This window comes from Crassostrea angulata, chromosome 2 (genome assembly GCF_025612915.1).
Source record: "Crassostrea angulata isolate pt1a10 chromosome 2, ASM2561291v2, whole genome shotgun sequence".
Classification (NCBI taxonomy): Eukaryota; Metazoa; Mollusca; class Bivalvia; order Ostreida; family Ostreidae; genus Magallana; species Magallana angulata.
In genome coordinates, this window is record NC_069112.1 from 45,816,509 (window position 1) to 45,841,057 (window position 24,549).

A 24,549-nucleotide genomic window follows, 5' to 3' on the forward strand; every position below is an offset into this window, starting at 1 on the left:
CTAACGACTGAGCTACGCGGACCCTCGCTTCAGGATTTTGGGGTCAAAAATCTCAAGAATGCGTGGATCGATTTTAAAACAAATTTCATATTTGGAAGTTTTGAGGGCGTCTTTATCGAATGAAATAATAAAAAAATTCAAATCTTAAAAATTGAAAAATTAAGGTTTTTCATTTCCTTCCTGTGACGACCGGAAGTAACGGCGGACATTCGGATATGCGTAGTACACTGCGGCTATACACTTTCTATCATCCCTGAAAATTTAAAAGTTCTATCTTAAATACTTTTGGAGAAAACTCGTGAACAAGCAAAAACATAAAATCTTTAATATCCCGGGACCGGAAGTGACGACCAAAAAAATCCCACATACTTTTCTTACAAATTTTGTCATAAACAAGATCTGAAAGTTTTATCAAAATCGGCTGAAGCGTTTTTGAGAAAACGTGGGAGAAAAAAAAAAGAATAATAATAATAGAGGAAAAGAAACAAAGCAATAACAATAAGGTCTTCCGTTGGAAACGGAAGACCTTCATAATCAAAATCATATTTTTTTCCTTCCATTCTCAGCATAAACCACTAAGTAAATTTTCGTGATTCTTTGCTCATATTGTGCAAAAATCCTGTGGAAAAAGAGAACGGATATATACAATGTTATTAAGTGGGTCAATCAGCTCTTCCTTAACTGGGAAGATTTTATTTAACCTGTCCAAAGTTTGAGTTTTTCTTTTTTCATTCCATTCAAACAAAAAGATAAGAAAAAGAGGCCAGTAGGCCTTTACGGTCATCTGAGTAGCATATAACCCATACACAAACTTGATTAGGGTTCATTCTGGAGTAGAAAAAAAATATATATTTGTAATGACGACCACCTCCCTGCCTGAATTCTTTAAAAAAACAAACAAACTATAAAACCTTTGATTTTGGCGACAAACTTTAAGATCTGGTCTACAAAATCATATATTCAGCTATCCGTTCAGGTATGTGGGAGTAAAGAAGATAGTTTTTAAACGGTATATGCAATAACACCTATACATCAATTTTGGCCCTGCCCTAGAGTCAAAACCCATACTCCAGGGGAGATGAAATTTAAAATTTTAGTAAAGGACTTCCTGGTAAACATAATTATGAAGTCAGTTTTTCATACAGATGTGTGACAATAGAGAAGATTTTAAAATATTATAAGCATTCACACCATATTGACCCCCCCCCCCCCACCCATGTCCTGAACCCCTGATCCATGTGGCATGTTTTTCACAATTTAGGTAAAGGAGCCATTGGACACCATAACCATGTATTCAGGTCTTTGCCTACACTGTTAGGAGTAATGAAGGTGTTTTTACAAGATATTATACATTTTCCTATATGCCCATATTGGCCCAACCCTAGACCCTGAAACCCTGACACAGGCGTCTTGACTTTCAAAACTTTGGTAGAGGGTTTCATGGACATCATAATTATGCATTTAGTATTTAACAAATATATATGGGAGTAGAGAAGAACATTTTATAAGATTTAACACATTTTCACTACATGGCCATATTTGCCCTATCCTAGGGCCAGAATCCCTGACCCTGGGGCCATGAATTTCACAATTGTGGTAGAGGGCTTCATGGGCATTAAACCATGCGACCAGTTTTTTCCCTTCAAGTGTGGGAGTAGAGAATACGATTTTTGAATTTTTGACGCTTTTTTGGAATTTATTATTTGCCCACACTTGTGGTGCCACGGGGGTGGTTGAGCCACAAATTTCACAATTTAGATTCCTCTTACCATAGAAATGCCTCACACCAAAGATGGTAACAATTAGTCTTGTAGTTTTTAAGAAGTTGAAAATGTAAAATTGTTAACACACGACGGCCGACGCAGGTCCCACGACGACGGACGAAAACGGATAGCACTAAAACTAATAATATTTGACTGATATTGATTGCATTATACAAAGAGCGTCACTTTTGAAATCGTGCATCATACTGCTAGTGAGTGCAAATAAAAACATAGTTAGATGTCAAGCAGATAGGTTATTTATATAATTACCTTATTTCGCAACTCGTTAAAAAAACATATCAATTTCATTTATCTGAAAGTCTTTAAATGGCTAATTATTGAGGCCAAATTTGAAACATCTCATGTTTCTTTATTCTTAAATTGTTAGCAGAATCATGCACTGTACCTTCTTTTGAGTACGCAGTCTCCTCAGCCTATGTCTGTCCTCGATTGTGTCAACTTTAAACCTTGCAAGTTCTCCGTCGGAGAGTAAACTGATTATAGAAACATCCACTCTTTCAGCCTTAAACCTTTCTGACAAAGTCCAATCACCTTCAACAAGTCGTCCATCTTCTCATTTTTAGCCGGTCTCTGCTGAAAGCAGAGTCCTGGCCGTAGGCAGACAAATCACCAATGTTACTATAAATAGCACAACTTCAAAAAGTAAACAAAAAACCAAACAGCGTCAAAGTAAAAGCTTCCGCTATACCAAATAGTTACACAAAGAGCCAAATTTTGTCAAAAGTGGTGGCATTTTGTTTCTTTTTTTTTTAATTTCGAGAGCATTGTCTATCATGTTTAGTTTGCTTATTAATAACGAGTTTTAAAAACAAGACTATGCATTTTGAACACATACAATGCGCATGAATTTCCATGAACTTCTTTCCTGCGCGTTGAAGAAATGGGGATTGAAAATATAACGCTTTTTGCAAAATTCGAGGCAGCAACTGTTGAATTTTTTTCTACTTGACACATATTTTTGTTTATATCCGCTTACAAGATTTGGTCGCTCTTTGACGCTTTGCCGACATTAAAATCATGAGAGAGAGAGAGAGAGAGAGAGAGAGAGAGAGAGAGAGAGAGAGAGAGAGAGAGATATTTTCAGTACTTCAGTACTTTGATTGTTCTAGTTAGCATTACCATTCCCTATTCAGATGATACACACCCAATTATGTCTAATATTAGCCCTATAGGTTTTTATAGGAGCTAAAAATTATTACTTATTAGGTTAGTTACTGACTCACTACGGAAATATATTGGGTTGATCAATCTCATAGATGGCGAGGCGAAGCCGAGCCGTCTTTGAGATTGATCAACCCAATATATTTCCGTAGTGAGTCAGTAACTAACCTAATAAGTGTTTTGTTTTCCCGGGGACTATCAGGCGACATATTCATTTACAAATAGCGGTGATCTACGCAAAGCCATGTACAGGATGCCTTACATCTCGTCCAATTAAACTCATTTAAACACTGCAAAATTATCAATACCACCTTTCACATACGCTTTAAAAATCTTCGCTACACCCATATTACTTACAATGTTTTGTTGCTATTCAATTTTAAACCTCTGCAGAAATTTGAGCAAATTTAGACGCTGCCATTTTGTTCTGCTCCAGACACAACAATGTGACGTCAATATTCAAAAGGCAACTACTCTAATTTTAAAAATAATTCCACAGGGCCACTACTCTAAACGTTTTAGGACTTACTGAACACGATTTCTGTGTTAAATGATATGAAATATCTAGATAAGTAGGTGAGGCGGCGGCCAATCACGGCCATATTGCCTACAATTAACCCTCAACGAACCTACATAGAGATATATGAGGCAATCACGTGCCATGTTTAATCCAATGAAAATATGACATTTCAGTCCGAGGGAAAACAAAATCATATTGATGATATATATAATGTTAATTGATAATTGGTTCATCCTGCGATCATCATATTACTTTTTCCCATAACTTTCTAATTTGATTCGCTTTTTTTATGTGATACCACTCTCTTTATATCTAAAATCATTTACCCATGAATATCAACGAAATCTTCATTTACTATGTTTAAGTCGTACTCACTCGATTTATATAATGTTTTTATTTTCTTCTTTGCCAAAACTACCGAGATAGATTCGGTAATTTTGTAAAGATTGACATGCATGACTGCAAATGATTAGTTGTAGATTTTTTTTCCTTTAAATATAGATTCCACTTATGGCATATCGTAATCGTTTGTGGTTAATTAGTGTTTGTCAGTTTTGTTTCATGTCGACCTACATTTTCACCGGGTCACTGATTACAAAGCTTTTGTTATCGTAAGCCATAGATCATGTGCGAGAAATGGTGATTGTGAACCTTTATTATTTTTATAGCACGGAAATCAAAGCTCAAAAGAAAACATCGCATCGAAATAAGTTTATGAGAGATTCTATGTACGTGTTTGGCTAACAAGCGTCGGAAGTACAGTTTTCATATTCAAGGGTGTTTGCATATAACGCTTGAGTTTAAATCATCGGAGACAAGTTGTGACTTGGCCAATCTCTTCAAACGTTCATGTTCCCTTGCAAATCCTTTTATAATGCTAATTCGAGATTATCTGAAGTTTTTGTATCCGGTAATTGTTTTCATTAACTTCCGCATAAAAGAGTGTCTGTGAAATATAATCCACCATAGTCATATACGTTTTAGAGTATAATTAAACGTCACTAGATGTATTTACCTATAGATATGTTGTCCATGTTTTTATTGATAGTGGTGTTAGCGATTTCACAGGCTTATGGTGAGTTTACATGCATACAATGCAATCGTCATTTGAAATTGTATTCAAAAGGTAGTATATAATGTAATAATCCCTTTTATGTAAACAACATTCTAATTGTGGCGGTTATTTACGTGTATTGTTCATCACTTGTATGCTTTATAAGTTGCATTATTAGTTTACTTATTTCCTAAATATTGTTTGTTTGGTTTTTTCACAAACCATATTTACATTTTTATTACCGAAATATATTGCTTTAAAAACTGTCTTAGATAAATATATTAGGATAAAAAATAACATTATTAATTGTGGTTCGGTAGAATTATTCATACAAAATAATGTTTTTGATACATTCAGGTTTTTATGAAAAAAATCATATATAAGATTAGACCTTATATAACATGAAATGACAACAAGTGTTTTGACAAATCAAATAAAATTCCACTTTAATTATTTTTGTTTATAAAGACCGTTCATCAGTAAATGTTAGTTTAAATAAACCCACTCAAGTTTGTAATTGTAAATAATGTTGTTACATATAATATGGGATTGTGTGTATATCCACAGTTAACATTGCCCTCCATAAACCAGCATACCAGCAGTACCCATTCAACCATAGTGATGACAGATTTGACGCCAGCAACGCTGTGGACGGACGTAAATCTGACCTGAGCGGGGGCGGTGGTCAATGTGCTGTATCAGAGTACGGTAGACAAACTGCCACCTGGTGGATGGACCTGACCAGCATCCACAGTATACATCACATCACTATCTACTTCAGGACGGACAACTCTGGTATAGTCACAGTCATTATGTATCTTGGAAATGATAGCCTCTGTGGTCTAAACTCTCATCACGCATATACGTTTTTTTTATTTACATGATTACATTTGGGTTTTATCAGATTACAATATTTTCATATGATTTTCCCTGTTAGTTTAAATATATGTATATGTATATGTAATACTGAAAAAAAAAATTTGTTGGTTTTTGTGTAATAGAAACTGGAGAAAATTAAACCGTTTCAAGGGCTGCAATGAACATGAACAGTAACTGAAACAAATGATAAAACACATTTACAATTTTTAAATTAAAATTACAATTTTAATAGAAAATTAGATATTTAATTCAAGAGTTTGCTTAATTCACTTTATAAATGTGTTTGTTCATGATTTAAAATGAGATGATATGCCAGGAGTCTTTTGAGGTAAGGCTTGTGGTTACATGAAGATTACTCACATATTTGCCTTGTGACGTGGTTTGAAATAATAAATTAGAAACACCAGATTACACATATACTAAGATAAGTTTTTTTTCCTGAAATCTGTGGATTTTGAAAGATTTTGATAAAGGTGTTTTCGTTATTATAATAGTCCATTTTTTTCCTTTTTGTAGCATTTTTAAATAGTTCATAAGCAATTAATGGTAACGAATCATGACAAAAATAATGACATTATTTTCGAATATTTTAGTACATGTATAAATAACATTTATAATAGTCACATACAAAATTTAAATATTTTTTACGAAATTATTTATATTTCCTTAAAACGACAGTTTGATCGTCATGCACTTTGTCTTTCTGTAGTTATAAAACTCGTCTGACAAAACCATTTTAAGTTTAAAACAGACTTAAGTATACTGAACAAAATGATATGTAGCTTGAGTAAAATGCCTTAAAACTGCAAGCCGAAAACCTGACTTTAATGTTATCAATCTCAATTGACAATTTTGTTAATCCTCCATTTATGAAAATACATCAACGCATGACCTAAAGTAAAAGTAACAGTATGGACGGCATGGAGTTTTCATTAATAAAGATTGTGTAATAATGAAAATGTTCAATGCTATCAAAATTATACGAAAACATTGCACGCAAAGTTATAACAAAGTAGACTTGTCTCTCATCTTAAACCACAATTTATCGAATCATTGCAGGAAGACAACATAGAAATCAAACAATAACATTGTTGTTAACCTTTTTCCAGATTATATTTAAGTATACTTTAACCCCCTAAATGCAGATTAACACAAACAATTTCCAACATCTATTAATGACTATCATGGCGACCAGATAAAATAACTGTATGTAAAGAGATACTTCTTACAATCACTATATACTTCTTGGCGTGTTTAGGGTGACACTTAAACGGTCAGATTTGAGTAATACCTTCTGTAAATAACATAGTTTTTTTTTCGAATTAGGTGCGACAATTCGGTATATGTTATTCTTGAAAATGATCTCTATAGCGCAACTATCCTAGTGTTTATTAAAACAAACCAATGATTTCCAATATAAGACACCCCTGCGAATGTTATTGTCATTTAAATTTTATACCACGTGTTTTTGTTTGACCCTTTCAGTTTCGCAGTAAAAATCGTGCCTCGTGTTTATAGTCTATTTCATAGAATCTAGGTATTTGTAGTCAAATATAATATCTAGAGGTTTATTGATTTTAAACTTTATCCTCATTATTTAATGGATAAAATGTGTTCTAGAAATAAATGTGACGATACAAAAAATAGTTTTTTTTCTGCTGATGAAACAATTAACATGCTTAGTAGAGATCCCCCTAAGTGTTTATTTTCGATCCGCGCCTGACCTAGTAATATTGCATCAATAGTGAAACAGTCTATACTATTTTATGCAGAATTTTCCTTGAAAATGTCTTGATATACTAAGTCTTTATGCAAAACGGCCACCCATTATTTTTTTAAAAACATGGTATTGCACACAACAAGCATCAAACATAGCTATGATTTTATTAAGCAACCCATTGTTTATATTTTCAACCACTCTACACGTGGTTAAACAAGAACGATAACTCTGTTCTGAATATCATCGTTATATTTAAATAACCTCTAGATGGTGAAATAAAACATACATCTTAAAAGATTTTAATGTTTTAACATAAATCAAAGTAGGATATGACATGAAAAACGACCAGTACTTACGTATTTTGAGAATAGTATCAGAACACATATACTTCCGCTCGAAATTTCACTGGAACTGAGCACATCTCGGTGAAGTCTCGTGAACTTTCATTCGAGCACCTCTGGATATTTTATATACTTAGCATCGATAAAGAAAACATTCCGAACACATTCGCAGGGGTGTAAGATATAGTGTTAAAAAGGCGCTAGCACGATAAAGAAACCTTCGTATGTGTAGCTCCTCTAAATCATATGAAGTTTTTTCTGGGTCATATATTAAAGGGGTTAGGAATTTTAAATTACTCTGAGAAATATTCATGTTATTATATGTGCTTAGCTTTTAAGAGAAGGTTCAGACCCCCCCTTTCGCCACACACTTTCTCATGCAATATATGACACCGACTGAATTCCAATTTGTTAGCACAATCGTATCGCTATAATATATAAACGTATATAGTTTTAAACAAGGAAGTTCTAATTTTTTCAATATATTTTTTTTTCCAGACAGCTCTTTTTAAAAGTAATGATATACGATAGCTGCTGAACTTTTTATATTACTCTTGATTTTAAATCTTTTCCAGTACTTTTAATTCACATTGGTATAAAACTAGTGTTTTTAAAAAAATACCAGTTAAATTGTTCAAAATACGGTATCATAACTGTGTTTATAGATAGAAATGGTTTAATAATACGTAACTATTTTTTTTCTTAGAGAATTTTCAGAGTTTAGCCCCACTCATTGAATTTGATATTATAATAAATAAAGGTGGTGTAAATATATGAAACTTTCATATGTATTCAATGTAAGTGTGCGTCAAACTATATAGCTATTTTAATCGATAGGTGCATGGAGAATGTTTAATGTGTTGCGCCTATAGTGCAGTTGATATTAAGCAATGTTTTAATTGATATTGAAAAAAGAATCATAAAAAAATGTTTTTTACTGGATCGATAACGTCTTGTACAGATGACTTCTTCCGAGGAAAAATAGCAAGAAATTTACTTGAATTTTCCGTGTATGTCTCCAATACCACGGATAGATCAAAGGGGATGTTGTGTTACAAGGACGACAACTTCACAATAAACACAATACCTTCTGTCTTCACAACAAACTGCTCTGTTCATGGACAATATGTCATCTACCACAACGAGAGACTACCAGGAGTTGTCTACCCTGACGGTTATTATAGTTATGTAAGGAATGACCTCTGTGAAGTAGAGGTGTATGGTTAGTGTTCTTGATCATTTCATTAACCTTTGAAAAATGTTTTAATATTATTCATATTTGGTCACATGTTAACGTTTATTGTCAAAACATAAAACAATGAACCAGTGTGTAGACCCTGCGGATTAAATCGGTAAACTGACCACGTCACGCATGGTGTCCGTTTGAAAAAAAAAAAACTCTCGGACCACCCCCCCCCCCCCCGAAAACAATTTTTAAAAAAAGGTACAGTATATAAATAATGCCTGTTTTCGAGGGTAAGAGTTGAAATTGATACCCCGGGAAAATTGTCAACCGATGCGAATCGTTTTTTTCCGAGGGGTGTAAAATTCAACTGTTACCCTCCTAAACAGGCTCTATTTATTTTATTATACTGAATGTCTTAATTTTATAGAAAAGGTTACTGCCCCCCCCCCTCTCTCTCTCTCTCTCTCTCTCTCTCTCTCTCTCTCTCTCTCTCTCTCTCTCTCTCTATTTTTTACTGCCTCTATATAAAAATGACGTAAATTCTACGACGAACCGTATGCACATTATTTACATGCATGTAACAATTCGTTGTGTTACAATGTAACCGTTGGTAAATGTGTTGCTAGCGCTTAGGTGAAAGCATGGATGTTATGTCTGTATTATATCCCTACAAACCTTATGTTTTCTATTTAAAACAAACAGTCAAATTAATTGTTTGCATAGTTTAGTGTATGGTGGACGATTATGTCTATATAAAAACAATGACTCTGTTGTGAGAGATCTTCAATATTAGAGTCGGATTTGTATGTTAGTCATGTAGTGGATATGCTTTGATTTTTCTAGCATCAATGCATTATCAGGATGTCTGTTCATTTTGTCATGATTTCCAACTTCATAACAAACTCTTTAAGGTTGATGACATCGTCGCTAGCCAATGATTTTTGGTCCAAATGGCTTGATGAGGGTGTAGCTCATTACTGGTCTATCACACATACATCAATAATGTGTAGGGATTTTTTGATCTGCTATACTACAAGCTAGCCAAGAAAATGAAAACATTGCTGTGATATACTTTTAACTCATGCCTAATTATACTTCTCTTAAGTTACATGATTGATTTATGTCACTATATAAACGTATACTAGTAGTTAACCGTACCTGTAAAGTTAAATGTTAATTTGTTTATGTGATTATGCAAAACGTGTAGTTAACCGTACCCAATGCTGTCAAGTACATGTGGATGCTTTTTGATAAACAGTTATCCGACCCCTTGTGCTTAGATTTGCACGTTAACCGTACAATAATGAAAGTTTTGTTTTGATTTTTTAAAAATAATTTCCAATTGCTATAACCAAATGAAATGTGTAATGTTGAACTTTTGAACTTTCGTTATGGTCTTCAATATGCACATTGTCTGATGAATACTTCTCACGCATGTTTTAAAATTAATCCAATCAGTATTTTCATAAAATGGAAACATTATCCATTAAATATATATTTAACAGGGTAAATTTGCCAACAATCAAAAACAATAACATTAAAACCACTGACCTCCTCTCTTGTTCTCAAAAGTCACCTCAAACGCGTCTCCATTGTTCTTGCAAATTTAGAGATAAACTCATATACGTTATGTTCATTTAAATAAAAGTCATGATACTCAGTTTAGGTTTATGATTATTGCCAAAAAAAATAGCATTTTTGAAAGGTGTCCAACAAATTTCAGGTGTCTAACTCTTTTGCTATACCGTTGCAATATTGCAATATGTTTATGGTTGAATTGGTTGAATTGGGAATTGTCTTGATGAACTTCAATGCATACCAATGTACACAGTCACGTAAATGAACGCCTCTTTCACCTTATTCTATTAAGATTAGATTGAACATACTTAAAATAATGTCATAAAAACATTTCATGTACAGGATGTCCAGAAACAGGGTTTTACGGATCTAACTGCTCCATTCCGTGTCCAGACGTTAACTGTCAGTACTGTCACATAGAGACGGGCACCTGTCAGGGATGTAAACCTGGGTACCAAGGTCATCACTGTGAGTTAGGTAAGGGGTGATTTTAAAAGAAAAAAACATTAAAACGCGTACACATGCCTTGTATTTGATTTCATATATTAACGTATACCCGTTACATATTATTAGATATAGGAATATCTGTTTTCATGTTGTAAGAGTCATAGAATAGATGCATATACTTGCATTGTTTTTCCTTTTTAAATGAGTATAGTTTAAAACTATATGCATGTGCATTGTACATATAGTTTAAAAAAAAATCAACAAAAAAAATCCTTTGCTGATTGGTTCCTCTTCTTACAGTTAAGAGTTTCGCAAATGTTAAGAAAGAGTAGTATTATTAATGTGTAATTACGTACGTTTTATTCATCCTGTAATTAGTTTTAAATATGTATGTTTAATCAAGCCGAAATCATTGATTTGTGGTATATTTATGATATGTTTTACGCTGCTACCGTTGTGGCGAGTGCAACAAGAACTACACATACCTTGCATCATTGTCAACTTTACAGTTATCAAATAATATCAAAGAATTTATGAGAGAGAGAGAGAGAGAGAGAGAGAGAGAGAGAGAGAGAGAGAGAGAGAAAGAGAGAGGGGGGGAGAGAGAACAAAAATTATAGAATATTTCTACGAAGGTTGTTCGGAAATTATTTAGACACCACGGATATCTCCCTTTTAAATTGACGAATTAGGGTGAAAATTGGCATGAACAGTGAAGAAACCTTATCAAATAACTAAAGAGAGTTATATTTAAAAAATGTTTAACATTTTGTTTACAACGGTAGATAAACAAATCGGTGGGCGGGGTACCCGGCGCAAGCATAAACTCCGAGAATAAGAAAACTAAAACATCATCTATCTAAGATTATGCAATTTTACAGCTTAAACGAAAAAAAATCAGCAGTCTTTGATTAAAATACTGATATGGTACAAATATATTTACCAAGCAATAGGAATTTGAAAACGACGGTATATAGAAATTTGACGTCAAGGCGGTGCAGCGAATACAGTGTTGCTATCCTGAAAGTTGACAAGGGTATGATAGGATAGAATGCAGGATGCACGATACACGTTAGAAATATAGAAGTTAAGTTATATCCTATCCTATCCTATCCTGCATCCTGTAGCCAATCAGATTCGAGTATAAATTTCAGAGTTATTTTTGCGAAACGAAAATTGGCTTAACAATGTTTTTTTAATGTCAATTTAATACGTTTTACAAGTTAAACCGTTTAAGAATAATTATTATATCAAGAACGCGGTGCATAACATTGGTGCGGGCTTAGATGTCGGCTCTACATATTTGTCAGTTCGTACGCAATTACGGAGTTACTCCGAGAATTCGATGCAACATTTGACAACGTCAGAAATAGATATATGTATTTACTTCATTTAAAGTCTGCAAATTAATAAAAGCTTGAATTTATAAAATACTACTTCGGCATTTTAAAAGATAAACATGTATACAAGAAACATACATTGTTTCACGTTTCATATAATTTCTACGGTACCCAATAACAAGGACGCATATTTCTGTCCGAGAATAACCTGAACATATCGAATTAATAAAAGTTAGCTAACTATAAATGCTTAAGGATTTATACTTAAAAAATTACTCCGAGTAGTTTAACTATAAACGATATAAATTTCGTAAGGAATTATTTATTTCCAGATCGTGTTTACATTTATTGCCGAACGAATCGCTCAAATAATGATAATTACACTCAGTTATATGTGATAACAGAATAATTTGATAAAAATATGTGACTTAGCAGTTCCTCAATAAGTGCATCGAAGTAATTTATCCGTTTTTCAAATGAATAAATATAATAAAATCAATCGAATCGCTTACCTGTTTGTTTACGTTATTGTGTCCATCCTGCGTACTATTTAATTTTACCGTAGCACAGGTAAGTAAGTTATCCTGCTCGAAGAGTATTCGGTTTTAAAATTTTAATATTCTTTTTAAGTACTACTAATTGAAAAAAATCATTTAATTCTTAAATATTGTTTCATTTAACTTGCATTTCTACATTTTGAAGGCATGGGATATGATAGGATATAGCTTATTTGCAGGATAGGATGCAGGATATAGGATAGGATAGGATAGTTTTGTCAACTTTCACGATAGCAGCACTGTATACATCAGTTTGATTGAAATTTCGGAAAAAGACCTTTTAATGCCATCTAATTGCTTAAACAAAAACTATACGATGACAAGGGATAATAAACTCCAGTTTATCGTCTTTTTTCACTAATTGTTTAGATAGAATTCAGACAAAATGACTAAAAAGTATTTTTTACACACTACCTGATTTCAACAGTTCTAAAAATATGTACACAGAATCACTGTTTCACACTGATATGACTTTCGGTTAAAAATGACCAGATTTTTTTTCTTCAAAAATCAAGAATGGATGGAATATGCGAATGTTGACATCTGGAAATATTAACAACAGATGAGAAATGAAGAATTAATTCTAATTTCCCTTTTTTTTTGTTAGGTGTTTAAAACATAATATCAAATGATATTGCTCTAAGTTTGCTGTTGCGCCGGGTCACTGGGCGATGGCAATTTGGTCAGCTTACCAGGAATGATCTAATCAGGCTACATGTGTACATTATGTCTATATAAAAACAATGACTCTGTTGTGAGAGATCTTCAATATTAGAGTCGGATTTGTATGTTAGTCATGTAGTGGATATGCTTTGATTTTTCTAGCATCACTGCATTATCAGGATGTCTGTTCATTTTGTCATGATTTCCAACTTCATAACAAACTCTTTAAGGTTGATGACATCGTCGCTAGCCAATGATTTTTGGTCCAAATGGCTTGATGAGGGTGTAGCTCATTACTGGTCTATCACACATACATCAATAATGTGTAGGGATTTTTTAATCTGCTATACTACAAGCTAGCCAAGAAAATGAAAACATTGCTGTGATATACTTTTAACTCATGCCTAATTATACTTCTCTTAAGTTACATGATTGATTTATGTCACTATATAAACGTATACTAGTAGTTAACCGTACCTGTAAAGTTAAATGTTAATTTGTTTATGTGATTATGCAAAACGTGTAGTTAACCGTACCCAATGCTGTCAAGTACATGTGGATGCTTTTTGATAAACAGTTATCCGACCCCTTGTGCTTAGATTTGCACGTTAACCGTACAATAATGAAAGTTTTGTTTTGATTTTTTAAAAATAAATTCCAATTGCTATAACCAAATGAAATGTGTAATGTTGAACTTTTGAACTTTCGTTATGGTCTTCAATATGCACATTGTCTGATGAATACTTCTCACGCATGTTTTAAAATTAATCCAATCAGTATTTTCATAAAATGGAAACATTATCCATTAAATATATATTTAACAGGGTAAATTTGCCAACAATCAAAAACAATAACATTAAAACCACTGACCTCCTCTCTTGTTCTCAAAAGTCACCTCAAACGCGTCTCCATTGTTCTTGCAAATTTAGAGATAAACTCATATACGTTATGTTCATTTAAATAAAAGTCATGATACTCAGTTTAGGTTTATGATTATTGCCAAAAAAAATAGCATTTTTGAAAGGTGTCCAACAAATTTCAGGTGTCTAACTCTTTTGCTATACCGTTGCAATATTGCAATATGTTTATGGTTGAATTGGTTGAATTGGGAATTGTCTTGATGAACTTCAATGCATACCAATGTACACAGTCACGTAAATGAACGCCTCTTTCACCTTATTCTATTAAGATTAGATTGAACATACTTAAAATAATGTCATAAAAACATTTCATGTACAGGATGTCCAGAAACAGGGTTTTACGGATCTAACTGCTCCATTCCGTGTCCAGACGTTAACTGTCAGTACTGTCACATAGAGACGGGCACCTGTCAGGGATGTAAACCTGGGTACCAAGGTCATCACTGTGAGTTAGGTAAGGGGTGATTTTAAAAGAAAAAACATTAAAACGCGTACACATGCCTTGTATTTGATTTCATATATTAACGTATACCCGTTACATATTATTAGATATAGGAATATCTGTTTTCATGTTGTAAGAGTCATAGAATAGATGCATATACTTGCATTGTTTTTCCTTTTTAAATGAGTATAGTTTAAAACTATATGCATGTGCATTGTACATATAGTTTAAAAAAAAATCAACAAAAAAAATCCTTTGCTGATTGGTTCCTCTTCTTACAGTTAAGAGTTTCGCAAATGTTAAGAAAGAGTAGTATTATTAATGTGTAATTACGTACGTTTTATTCATCCTGTAATTAGTTTTAAATATGTATGTTTAATCAAGCCGAAATCATTGATTTGTGGTATATTTATGATATGTTTTACGCTGCTACCGTTGTGGCGAGTGCAACAAGAACTACACATACCTTGCATCATTGTCAACTTTACAGTTATCAAATAATATCAAAGAATTTATGAGAGAGAGAGAGAGAGAGAGAGAGAGAGAGAGAGAGAGAGAGAGAGAGAGAGAGAGAGAGAGAAAGAGAGAGGGGGGGAGAGAGAACAAAAATTATAGAATATTTCTACGAAGGTTGTTCGGAAATTATTTAGACACCACGGATATCTCCCTTTTAAATTGACGAATTAGGGTGAAAATTGGCATGAACAGTGAAGAAACCTTATCAAATAACTAAAGAGAGTTATATTTAAAAAATGTTTAACATTTTGTTTACAACGGTAGATAAACAAATCGGTGGGCGGGGTACCCGGCGCAAGCATAAACTCCGAGAATAAGAAAACTAAAACATCATCTATCTAAGATTATGCAATTTTACAGCTTAAAAGAAAAAAAATCAGCAGTCTTTGATTAAAATACTGATATGGTACAAATATATTTACCAAGCAATAGGAATTTGAAAACGACGGTATATAGAAATTTGACGTCAAGGCGGTGCAGCGAATACAGTGTTGCTATCCTGAAAGTTGACAAGGGTATGATAGGATAGAATGCAGGATGCACGATACACGTTAGAAATATAGAAGTTAAGTTATATCCTATCCTATCCTATCCTGCATTATGTAACCAATCAGATTCGAGTATAAATTTCAGAGTTATTTTTGCGAAACGAAAATTGGCTTAACAATGTTTTTTTAATGTCAATTTAATACGTTTTACAAGTTAAACCGTTTAAGAATAATTATTATATCAAGAACGCGGTGCATAACATTGGTGCGGGCTAAGATGTCGGCTCTACATATTTGTCAGTTCGTACGCAATTACGGAGTTACTCCGAGAATTCGATGCAACATTTGACAACGTCAGAAATAGATATATGTATTTACTTCATTTAAAGTCTGCAAATTAATAAAAGCTTGAATTTATAAAATACTACTTCGGCATTTTAAAAGATAAACATGTATACAAGAAACATACATTGTTTCACGTTTCATATAATTTCTACGGTACCCAATAACAAGGACGCATATTTCTGTCCGAGAATAACCTGAACATATCGAATTAATAAAAGTTAGCTAACTATAAATGCTTAAGAATTTATACTTAAAAAATTACTCCGAGTAGTTTAACTATAAACGATATAAATTTCGTAAGGAATTATTTATTTCCAGATCGTGTTTACATTTATTGCCGAACGAATCGCTCAAATAATGACAATTACACTCAGTTATATGTGATAACAGAATAATTTGATAAAAATATGTGACTTAGCAGTTCCTCAATAAGTGCATCGAAGTAATTTATCCGTTTTTCAAATGAATAAATATAACAAAATCAATCGAATCGCTTACCTGTTTGTTTACGTTATTGTGTCCATCCTGCGTACTATTTAATTTTACCGTAGCACAGGTAAGTAAGTTATCCTGCTCGAAGAGTATTCGGTTTTAAAATTTTAATATTCTTTTTAAGTACTACTAATTGAAAAAAATCATTTAATTCTTAAATATTGTTTCATTTAACTTGCATTTCTACATTTTGAAGGCATGGGATATGATAGGATATAGCTTATTTGCAGGATAGGATGCAGGATATAGGATAGGATAGGATAGTTTTGTCAACTTTCACGATAGCAGCACTGTATACATCAGTTTGATTGAAATTTCGGAAAAAGACCTTTTAATGCCATCTAATTGCTTAAACAAAAACTATACGATGGCAAGGGATAATAAACTCCAGTTTATCGTCTTTTTTCACTAATTGTTTAGATAGAATTCAGACAAAATGACTAAAAAGAATTTTTTACACACTACCTAATTTCAACAGTTCTAAAAATATGTACACAGAATCACTGTTTCACACTGATATGACTTTCGGTTAAAAATGACCAGATTTTTTTTCTTCAAAAATCAAGAATGGATGGAATATGCGAATGTTGACATCTGGAAATATTAACAACAGATGAGAAATGAAGAATTAATTCTAATTTCCCTTTTTTTTTGTTAGGTGTTTAAAACATAATATCAAATGATATTGCTCTAAGTTTGCTGTTGCGCCGGGTCACTGGGCGATGGCAATTTGATCAGCTTACCAGGAATGATCTAATCAGGCTACATGTGTAAACAAAACAGTTTTAACATTGATAAACTCTATCCTGGTGCACGTTTTGATGAAATTTCAAGGATTTATCCCCCAAGAAAATAGGAGTAAATGTCTCATTAATTTCCGGACAACCTCGTATATTTATTTTATTTTTATAAAATACATAGACTTGCTATCCAACAATTTTTTTTCTACTTTTGGAGAAAATTGATCAGTCTTTAAAATATTAATGTAATGTGTATTTAATTTGATCAAAAGTGTTAAAACAATATAATTTTTCTCTTGTTATATTTTCTCCTGGTTTGTAATTCTTTTACTGAGATTTGTTTATTTTGGCATACGTTGTATCCGTGGCCCGGTCCCAGTTTGTAGGTGTGTAATATTTCATTTTTCAAGTTAATGGTTTGACAATATGCAATATCTGCATAGATTTTTGAACTGTTTATTTTTGTTCTTAATCTTTATTATTTAGTTCAAAAAGCCTTATTTTATATTTTTTCCCTAATTATACTTACTGTTCATGCATGCAAAATTAGCTTAACTCTTGTTTGTATGTATAATGATATAATCTCTCGATCAAAATTAAAAAAAAAAATAACACACACACATTAAAAACACCCACAAATCATATAAGGAATGTATCGAATTTGATACTGAAATAGCTTTAATATCCACTTCTAAATTTATAGCAGGAAATCTACTGCGAGATCACTGTGACGTCATATGTTCAAATATATATTCACTTATTTACGTATCTCGTCTCGATAAGAAGTAATGCAAGCATGTTTAAAAAAATACCATGGGTTCCACCAAAGCTTGTGCGATTTTCAAAACTCAATGGCACCGTTATTTACGAGTTAACTGTTATCCATTTTTGGCATGGCACCACGGGGAAAAACATAAGGAAGCACTATGGGACGTAGACACAATTTTTTTTTTTATGAATCTGTAGATTTAGTGTCATATGTATATTAAAATAATTCAACTCAAAGGCTCTGCCGATCCGTCCAAAATGTTTTAAAAGAGTAGATAGACCTTTAGGGCATTGATAAAATAATTGAACAACTTATATTTTAAACATTAATTTTTTGATAAGCTTGGACAAAGAGCGATTCAAGAGTTAATTGTTCATCAGACAAATATATATTAAGATATCTCATCGAGACATATTTTGAATACAGCAACGTAAATTATGGATGTTGCAAGTAAAGTGACGACACATCTAGACACCAAAACTAAGAAACTATTCCTTTTTTTTAAGTTTGGAGAAAGCTACATCATAAGACTGTGAATCCAGATGATAAGAGAGAAAAAAAAATGTGTTGTGGAGAATATTATGTGTCTAATTAGTACATGTTCATGTATCTGGAACTGTGTTTTCTTCCTACATGTATTAACACATGTATAATATATATGGTTAACCAAAATGGTCTTCATTTGTTGTGTAATGATGACCTACCGTAACGAGAACGTGTTACCATCGTGTGGTCAAAAACGATTTCTAATTAGACGATTTATTCATTAATAACACGTAACAATTTATGTTAGGGTAATAAGGAGAAATGTTTGAAAATTTACATTTAACAGAAAACAAAATTGCATATGTAAAGATCTTTAATAGCGAGCGCAGCTCGCCGGCGCGCAGCGCTGGCTTGCGAAGCGAGCTCTAAGAGCAGTGTGCGCGGGAAAAAGAACGAGCTAAACCGACAGTTCATCAAACAAAATGTTTTGTCTACGTCCCATAATGCACTTTGATGTTTTCACCCGTGGTGCTATGCCAAAAATGGCCGTCTTTTAACTCGTAATTTACGGTGTCTTAAAGTTTAAAGACACGTTTTAAGTACCGCATGTGCTCTGGCGAGACTCACAAAATTTGTTACATGCTTCCATACCTTTGTATTGAGTCGAGATGCGTAACAAAGATGAACAAAGTCATGGATGACGTCACAGTGCTCTCGCGCTATATTTCCCGCGATAAATTTAGAGGTGGATCAAACATCTGTAATGAGCGTACTAGCTATTTCAGGATAGACTGCGCTACCTGCCTCATTGACATATGATTTTTTTTTATAAATTATATAAATATATACTTGCTAGAGCCATACTTTACTGTCATATCGATCAATTTTTAAGCTAATTATACATGCATGTACTGTAGGCAGGTAAGTATATATGAGTAGTGAGGAAATAAACAATGGGACATTTTAAACTTAATAAAAAGGAATGAAATTAAAAAAAATATTAATGTCGATATTGCATATAGCCAGGCCATTAAATTTTAAAGTAGAAGCTTAAACACCTACAAACAGGGACCATTCTCTCTGTCTCTCTGTCTCTCTGTCTCTGTCTGTCTCTCTCTCTCTCTCTCTGTCTCTCTCTCTCTCTCTCTCTCTTTGTAGGGGGTTGAAACAGTTTACCGCTTCGCAGTTTATAATACGTAAACCGCCCCAAACCATTTTATATCGTGTAAAACAAAAAAAATATTGAATTCATTCCTTAAATAACACTAGGTTGACAATGATGCAAGGTATGATGTGTAATTGTTGCTGCGCTCGCCAGAACGGTAGCACCGTAAAACATATTAAAGATATGTTTTATTTGCTTTTTTTAAAAATGAGATTTGATAATTCAAAAAATCACATTTAAGGAATCAAGATATACGCAGACTTTCTTGTTATTAACAAATACCAAATTATTGCTATTTACCTCGCAGCATCATTTATAAAATGAGATAAAGATTACGAGTAAAATTTTTAAACAAAGATTATGTGCTTAAATGACAATACGTTATCTGTATTGTTAACATTGTTTTCATTACCCAAAACACCAGCTGGTCGCCGCAAACATTTTAGTCCGAGATACCAAATCACACGAACCATCTAACATAATATAGAAACAATACCACATTAATGTTGATGTTGTGTTTGCTGTTGCCGTTGGAGCGTGAATGTTGAATTAATATAGTTGGTTGGGTCGGGAAGGATTTGTATATATATGTTACATATGTACGTATGACCGACCGACATTTGGTTACAACTTATAGATCTTGATGACTTTTGGTGTATTTAATCTAATATAGCTGCCAAAAATATGTTTATGTTGCAAATCTGAAAATACCTACACTATTTAGACCCAGACAATGTAAGCTTACTGCCATATAAAAGTCACTATAATATCAACAATAATTTTGTACTGTAATAGAAACTTCTTGTGAGTGCACATTGAAATTTATTTCGTTTATTTTTTGTTTTGTTTCTATTTTTTTTCTTTTCTTATGATTCATGACCGTTATGACCGTTGCACTACATTCATTGAACCATGCAGTGGAAATTGGTATATCAAGTATTATGTTTCTCTTAAATATCAGCCATATATTCTTTATCTTCATATTTGTTTCAGTGTGTCCATTAGGATCATATGGTGCCGCATGCAAATTAACGTGTGGACACTGTCGAGACGTAAACCAGTGTGACCATGTTACTGGGACATGTTTAACTGGATGTAGTGCTGGTTATATGGGGGATTTATGTAAAACACGTACGTAGATATGTCACCAGATAGTTTACAACATAAAAATACACATGCACGTATAAATGGACATACGATTAAAGATACTTATACTAACACCTTGGGTTACAGAAATGTGACTGAATGGCATATATGTGTCATTCAGTTACCTTTCCAGACCATTCAATTATCATTCAGTTGACTGAATGGCAAATATTCATCCTGTGATATTCTTTATATTTTAAATTGTTTCAGTGTGTCCGTCAGGATCCTATGGTGCTACATGCAAGTTAACATGTGGAAATTGTCGTGACGTAAACCAGTGTTACCATGTAACTGGGACATGTTTAAATGGATGTAGTGCTGGTTATATGGGAAATTTATGTAAAACACGTACGTTAGATATGTCACCAGATAATTTATAACATAAAAATGCACATGCACGTATACATAGGCATACGGTTAAAGAAATTTATACTAACGCCTTGGGTGGTTTTTTTAAAGACTATAATTAAAGAACGTTAAGTAAAGTACAGAGAATTTTTTTCTTTTCAAAATCCAGCTTGTCCTTCTGGGTTCTTTGGGCAAACCTGTTCGGGGATATGCAAAGACACCTGTTCAGGATGTAATAATGTCAATGGTTTGTGTGACTCTGGATGTATCCCTGGTTGGATGGGTGACCTCTGCAATAAAGGTATTGCTGATTTTAAGCAGTGAAAATTGTTCAATAAGGTTACGTATTATTCATCCTCCACCTTAAAGGGGCATGTTCACGATTTTAGTCAATTTCAATTTTTATGTTTTTATTATTCACAATGCTTTTGAAATGCATTTCTAATGATCAAATGAAATTTGAGATCCATTCGTATAGTAATAAGCAAGATACAGGGCTCACAATTCTTTGTCATGTAAACAAGGCTCGTGCCCTGTTTTTGTTTACATAGGTTCAATATACCAGTAAAAAAAATGTTTCTAGCTTATTTGTCTATCTGTTCTTTTATTTTCAGCATATATATACATTTTCTAACGTTTAACACATTTGTTTTAGGTTTAAAACTGAACTTTTTACTTCTACGTTTAAAATGTAAACAAACACTTTGTTTACATAACGAAGAATTTCAAGCTCTGTAACTCGCTTATAACTCAACAAATGACACTCAAATTTCGATTGCCTATTAAAAATGCCTTTCTGAAGCATTGTAAATATCAAAATCGGAAAAATAATTTTTGTCCAAAATTGTGACCATGCCTTTTTAATTATAGCTCTTTGTTTTAGTTATAATATATCCGCATGTCATAAAGCATGATTATATATATATATATATATATATATATATATATATATATATATATATATATATATATATATATATATATATATATATATATATATATATATATATTACTATTTCATCGAGTTGGATAAAGCAAATATTAAATCACACAATTATAAATGTATATATATATATATATATATATATATATATATATATATATATATATATATATATATATATATATATATATATATATACATCAACGTGTAATTGGGAAATGAACTGTGTGTGCGTATTTTTTGAAATAAAAAAATGTCAACATTTGTATGCTATTTGATCTTTGAATATAATCATTTGTCTTGTTTGGGTACAAAAAAAAGGTTTATATGATACAGTAGATTTAGGAGCTGCATTAACAAAAAAGAAAGACACAAAAAGGAGGATGTGATTGATAGAAGATATCTATATTGTGTGATTTTATATTTGCTTCATCCAACGAGTTGAAATGGTGTTTACATTCGCGAGGCTTGCCGAGCGAATATAACTATTTCATCGAGTTGGATAAAGCAAATATTAAATCACACAATTATAAATGTTCTATATACCTCATGCGATTAATATATATGACCCGAATTGATTAAAAACGATGATGCAACGCTGTGTTATGCAGTTATTTTGACCTTGCGCAGTACAATTTAGTACGTCATTTCTGAGATAAATCTAACTGTTTTAATGTTAAGTTTCACTGAAATAAACTTTGAAATATTTTTTAGCTCTAAATAATGTTTCTTAGAGCTTACTCATTTAATGAAATGGAAACACTAATCAGGAGCATGAATGATTACTTTTGTTGACATACACAAATATTCTTTATATTCATATTTGTTTCAGTGTGTCCCTCAGGATCCTATGGTGCTGCATGCAAGTTAACGTGTGGACACTGTCGTGACGTAAACCAGTGTGACCATGTTACTGGGACATGTTTAACTGGATGTAGTGCTGGTTATATGGGGGGTTTATGTAAAACACGTACGTAGATATGTAATCCGATAGTTTACAACATAAAAATACACATGCACGTATAAATGGACATACGATTAAAGATACTTATACTAACACCTTCGATTACTGAAATGTGACTGAATGGCATATATGAGTCATTAAGTCAACTTTCCAGACCATTCAGTTATCATTCAGTTGACTAAATGGCAAAGATTCATCCTGTGATATTCTTTATATTTATATGGGTTTCAGTGTGTCCATCAGGATCCTATGGTGCTGCATGCATGTTATCATGTGGAAATTGCCGTGACGTCAACCAGTGTGACCATGTTACTGGGACATGTTTAACTGGTTGTAGTGCTGGATATATGGAGAATTTATGTAAAACACGTACGTAGATATGTCACCAGATAGTTTACAGCATAAACATGCACATGCACGTATACATAGGCATACGGTTAAAGAAATTTATACTAACGCCTTGGGTGTTTTTTTTTAAAGACTATAATTAAAGAACGTTAAGTAAAGTTCAGAGAATTTGTATCTTTTCAAAATCCAGCTTGTCCTTTTGGGTTCTTTGGGCAAACCTGTTCGGAGATATGCAAAGACACCTGTTCAGGATGTAATAATGTCAATGGTTTGTGTGACTCTGGATGTATCCCTGGTTGGATGGGTGACCTCTGCAATAAAGGTATTGCTGATTTTAAGCAGTGAAAATTGTTCAATAAGGTTACGTATTATTCATCCTCCACCTTAAAGGGGCATGTTCACGATTTTAGTCAATTTCAATTTTTATGTTTTTATTATTTACAATGCTTTTGAAATGCATTTCTAATGATCAAATGAAATTTGAGATCCATTCGTAAAGTAATAAGCAAGCTCACAATTCTGTGTAATGTTAACAAGGCTCGTGTCTTCTTTTTGTTTACATAGGTTCAATATACTAGTAAAAAATATTTTTCTAGCTTATTTGCCTATCTTTTCATTTATTTTAAGCATATATATATATACATTTTCTAACGTTTAACACATTCTTTTTAGGTTTAAAACTGAAATTTTTACTTCTACGTTTAAAATGTAAACAAACACTTTGTTTACATAGCGAAGAATTTCAAGCTCTGTAACTCGCTTATAACTCAACAAATGACACTCAAATTTCGATTGCCTATTAAAAATGCCTTTCTGAAGCATTGTAAATATCAAAATCGGAAAAACATTTTTTGTCCAAAATTGTGACCATGCCTCTTTAACTATAGCTCTTTGTTTTAGTTATAATATATCCGCATGTCATGAAGCAGGATTTTATATATATATATATATATATATATATATATATATATATATATACTATGATTTTTGCAGGCTGTTCCAATCCCGGATACTACAGCGAAAACTGTTCCATGCCGTGTCCACCCCACTGTGTAAACAGTCGGTGTCATATAGAGACTGGTCATTGCTTTGAATGTGAAGATGGATATCGGGGACCAATGTGTGAACAACGTATGTTTTGCACATTGACTTCATCATTTGGAATTTGTTGCCTCTTAAATATTGAAAATATGGATTGTGTTTTAAG

At 32.6% G+C, this 24,549-nt stretch overlaps 1 protein-coding gene across 1 annotated transcript; it reads left to right on the forward strand.

The window, feature by feature from the left end:
- Nucleotides 1-4,458: 4,458 nt before the first annotated feature.
- On the forward strand, nucleotides 4,459-23,687 carry LOC128174407 (multiple epidermal growth factor-like domains protein 11). The gene is made up of 10 exons (XM_052839970.1): nucleotides 4,459-4,540; nucleotides 5,087-5,314; nucleotides 8,421-8,681; nucleotides 10,566-10,700; nucleotides 20,587-20,724; nucleotides 20,950-21,087; nucleotides 21,257-21,388; nucleotides 22,863-23,000; nucleotides 23,226-23,363; nucleotides 23,533-23,687. The coding sequence occupies exons 1-10, from the start codon at nucleotides 4,471-4,473 to the stop codon at nucleotides 23,685-23,687; spliced, it is 1,533 nt and encodes a 510-aa protein (XP_052695930.1). The 5' UTR covers nucleotides 4,459-4,470.
- Nucleotides 23,688-24,549: the final 862 nt, after the last annotated feature.